At 36.0% G+C, this 4,400-nt stretch overlaps 1 protein-coding gene across 1 annotated transcript; it reads left to right on the top strand.

The window, feature by feature from the left end:
• LOC124891081 (MAG2-interacting protein 2-like) lies at positions 1 to 4,171 on the top strand (the record flags this gene model as incomplete). Its single annotated transcript, XM_047402899.1, is given in 3 exon segments — positions 1 to 763; positions 1,268 to 1,350; positions 3,596 to 4,171. Coding segments are annotated over 3 exon segments (1,194 nt in total). The 3' UTR covers positions 4,007 to 4,171.
• Between the last annotated feature and the right edge of the window lie 229 nt (positions 4,172 to 4,400).

Below are 4,400 nucleotides of genomic sequence, written 5' to 3'. Positions count from 1 at the left end.
CCTGGGAGTTCCCCTCCTCCAAGTATTTCTTTGAGGGAAGAAGATTGGGTGGAGTGTGATGAGATGGTAACTTTTATTATCAGCAGAGTCCCTGAGAGTCATGAGAGCTATGCTCAGATCAGAACTGAACCAATTGTCAAACAATTTTTGGGGTCTCAATGGCCTTCAGTAAGTGAACTCTTGTCTTGGTACAAAAAGAGAGCTAGAGATATTGATACCTTAAGTGGACAACTCGACAACTCCATGTGCTTAATTGACTTTGCCTGTCGGAAAGGCATTTCTCAATTGCAGCCGTTCCTAGAGGAAATTTCTTACTTACACCAGCTTATCTATTCCGCGGAGAATGAAGAAATGAATTTCTTCATGAGTCTTACTCTATGGGAAAGCTTACCTGATTATGAAAAATTTAAATTGATGTTGATTGGGGTCAGAGAAGATACCGTTATTACAAGATTACATAGTAAAGCAATTCCATTCATGAAAAAGAGGTTTCACTCTTCGACTGTACCTTCCGGAGATGAGAAAACAGATTGCTCAGCTGAGTCATTTCTGGTCAGATGGTTGAAGGAGATCGCCTCTGAGAAAAAATTGGAGATGTGTTCAATTGTAATTGAAGAGGGTGTCAGAGAGGTTCACAATAATAACCTTTTCCATAATGAGGCTGAAGTTGTAGATTGTGCTCTGCAGTGCATATTTGCTTGCTCTGTCACAGATAGGTGGAGTACGATGACCTCCATTTTGTCTAAACTTCCATTTCCGCGTGGTAAGTCCTTAACAGAATGCTATAATCCTGTCATCACCAAAGTCCTCATACTGGCTATAAAAATGCCCCCTCCCCTCCCCCCCACCCAAAAGAAAAAGCAAAAAAAACTTGAGAACAAAGCATTTTCTGCAAGATTTCTTTGACGTCAGTTCTTGATACATGTAATATAAATTTTTATTAATATGTAATGGATATTCCATGTATTCTCTCATCTATGTTTTTCTGAGTATCAAACCTTTGGGGCATATAAGTAAAAATATGTCACAGGCTTACATGAAATTAATAGAATACCAAAAACAAGTTGATTCTTACGTGTGTTTGATTCAACACTTACAGAATTTATGAAGTTACATTACAAACAGCTTGTGACTAACAACGATTGGGTAGCTGAGCAGTTGCATATGCTTTTTTAACTTTATTGAAGTCACTACTAATATTTTTCCCTAGAGTTTACTACTTAACAGAAAAAGAAAAGAAATAATTGTCCAAATTGTGGTTTAACAGATTCTGAAGCTGCACGCCTCAAGGAAAGGTTGAGACTTGCAGAAGGTCATATTGAAGCAGGAAGAATATTGGCCCTTTACCAGGTTAGGTTTTCCCTTTGTGCGTAGTGATCATGTATAACTCATATTCTCTTTCTCTTAAACCCCACAGGATAGTATTGTTTCCGTCTAGGCTAAGTTCCGCAATTTGGCGGTTTCGTGGTCCAAAATTTTCATCAAGCATCTGTTGGATCATAATAGTACTCCCTGGAACCTCTTTTGACATATTAATTCATAGGATACGTGTTCTCTCACTCTCCTCTTCGGTGATTGTCTCTACTCCCTCGTTTCCACAAACTGCTGCTTACAGTCCCTTTTCTGGTTTAGCAGCCATAATTACCCCAGACCTGGATGCAGCTTGGATTGTTTATAGCATGCTAATTTGGTCTTAACTTCCACTGCTGTTGCCAAACTTTAAATCACAATGGTCAATGATAATTTTGATGTTTTTTCTTTCCAACAAATTATGGTGTCACAACTCATAAAGATGCTGGTTTTACTATTCCTTTATGTATATACATATTAGTTTTGTGGTATGCGCGTTTGTTATGGCCCCTAGTTCTGGATCGAGTCGCTGGACGACTAACTTGGAAGTCAGACCTAACTTTATGGTCTAAGCCTTTGTTTTTGTTTCGTGACTTGCCTTGCTGACCTGGGAACTTGTTTGAGATAGTCCCGGGTTTGTTGATAAAATCCAACTTGTTTTATTAATAATGTCAACTATCTTAAATAGAGGTTTATAGTAGTAAAGAGTCCTAACAAACTAGAAATAGAAAAAACCCTATAAAACTGAATTAACAAGAGTCCTAATCCACTCAGGGAACTTCTATTCTACTAACAAAATATTTCAGAAAATATTAATCATTATCAGTCCTATTAATCCTATTAATTCTTGCGTGTGCAATATTGTTTCCCGACAAAAGCATCAATAACAGCGTTGCACATGGACATGTATATCAAGTGATGCAGTATAGAGTTCTGTAAAATAATATTGACTCTGCACCTACTTATGTCATATCTTTTCCCTTTTAGTTTGTTATTAAAGAATGCAACTTTTCTATATTAAAAAATAATATAACATTAAAATTCTCATTTTGTTCTTAATGAGATGACTTATAGCCACGTAAATATCTAAGACTCATTTAGACTACTAATTTCAAATGTATCTTTTGTCGTTCTAGAACTTCTTGCTGAAAATCTTAAGCCGCAATTTCAGCTTGTCCAATAGACAAATGTTAAACATATGAGGGATTATACATCAAGTTAGTTCAAGAATCATTTGATTTATGTAGAAACACAAGCTCACCTTGATTAGTCCTTCTGCCTTAACAGCTCTCTGAAATGCCTAATTGAACCTTAGTCCTTACATCTATGGCTACAATCCGTATGAGCAAAATCACTCACCAAATACTGCTAATTAATTATAAAAGCTTATTTAGTTGCACTTAATAGAATGCTGCTCTAGCTACCTGCAACAGCCTTCTCTCTTCGAGCTACTATTTATAGGGATGATTTTGTTATAAACTTTAATTTGCTTCTCTACTGACTAATCCATGGAAGTTGCAATATTACATGAAGTTCTTCGCATCAACTTTCCCTTAGTTACAAACCAAATAGCTGAATACTGTTTTAAACACTACAGGAAATACAAAACATTGTTATACATGCTGATTGTTGAGAAGGTCATCAATGGCATATAAAAACCAACAGGTTGATGATCATAAAAGAAAAAGTTTAACTCATATCTGATAAGCTTCATATGAAAAACCTCGTTGTTCAAACTGTTAATGATGAGGTCCACGTGACAATTAATCTGCGGTGTGCACAATAAAATTTCATAGTTATGAAGTTCTAGTACATTTTCTTTTTGAACATTAAAAGGTATTGTTTGAATATCAGCAACCAGAAGAAATTTACAGTGTAGCAACATTACATATTGTGTAATGAGCTCAAAAAATCTATCACGGACTCTATATCAATCATCTTGACATCGACAAACAAATTATCATATGATGATCCTCACTTATCATTCACATGTACTTTATTATTTCATGTATAATTACTTAGTCAAAGCTTTAAATTTAATAATATTGGTATTACTTCACAAAATCGAGTACTACATTATTTGGCATACAAATACAGCGCATGTGGTGAGAAACCAGTCATTTTTATACAAAAGGATCGTGCTGTTGCTTGCAGATTGACTATTGATTGTGGTAGTGAAACCTTCTTTGCTTTTCATCACAACTTGGATAATAATAGTTTCCAATTTTTTCTCCGTAATTCTCAGGTCCCAAAGCCTATCAGCTTTTTCCAGGACGCATATTGTGATGAAAAGGGTGTAAAGCAGATAATTCGTCTCATCTTGTCCAAATTTGTTCGCCGACAGCCTGGACGATCAGATAATGATTGGACAAACATGTGGCTTGACTTGCAGTCTTTGCTAGAGAAAGCATTTTTCTTCATAGATCTTGAATATGTTTTAATGGAGTTCTGCAGGGGATTGCTGAAAGCAGGAAAGTTTTCACTTGCAAGGAATTATTTGAAAGGTGTGGGTTCAGTGTCTCTGGCAAATGATAAAGCAGAAAATCTTGTTATTCAAGCTGCCAGAGAATATTTCTTCTCAGCCTCAAGTCTTTCTAGTTCCGAAGTAAGTTCATTTTATCTATCAAATACTAGCATAGGAGTCATACTAGCATAGGAGTCATTACATAATCTCTATGTTAACATTGGGAAGACCGTAAAAGTCTGTACTTGTTGATGAGTTGCCTCTCTCGAAAGCTCTAACCTGCCTTCGGAACTTGGTATTCCATTCTGTCTGATGTTTCACTCCTCCCAAAGGATATCGAAGCAAGTCCTTATTCGAGACTTCTCTTCCTCCTGATTGTGATTTGTGTGTATCATGTTCTAGAGAATTAGTAAACAAATAAATTACTTCTAATGTTGCCTCCTCGGGGAAAGAAAACCAGATCTCGCCTAACTTTGTTCATTTTGCTTAAAAAATATGGCAGTAGCTTTTGGTGTATTTGGAGAGCATTTTGTTTCCTTGACCAATATCAAGGAATTATTGAGGATCAATTACGGCTAAAATCTGA

This window comes from Capsicum annuum, unplaced genomic scaffold (genome assembly GCF_002878395.1).
Source record: "Capsicum annuum cultivar UCD-10X-F1 unplaced genomic scaffold, UCD10Xv1.1 ctg3010, whole genome shotgun sequence".
Lineage (NCBI taxonomy): Eukaryota > Viridiplantae > Streptophyta > Magnoliopsida > Solanales > Solanaceae > Capsicum > Capsicum annuum.
The sequence above is the reverse complement of the archived record's forward strand: the minus strand, read 5'-3'. Positions and strand labels throughout refer to the sequence as shown.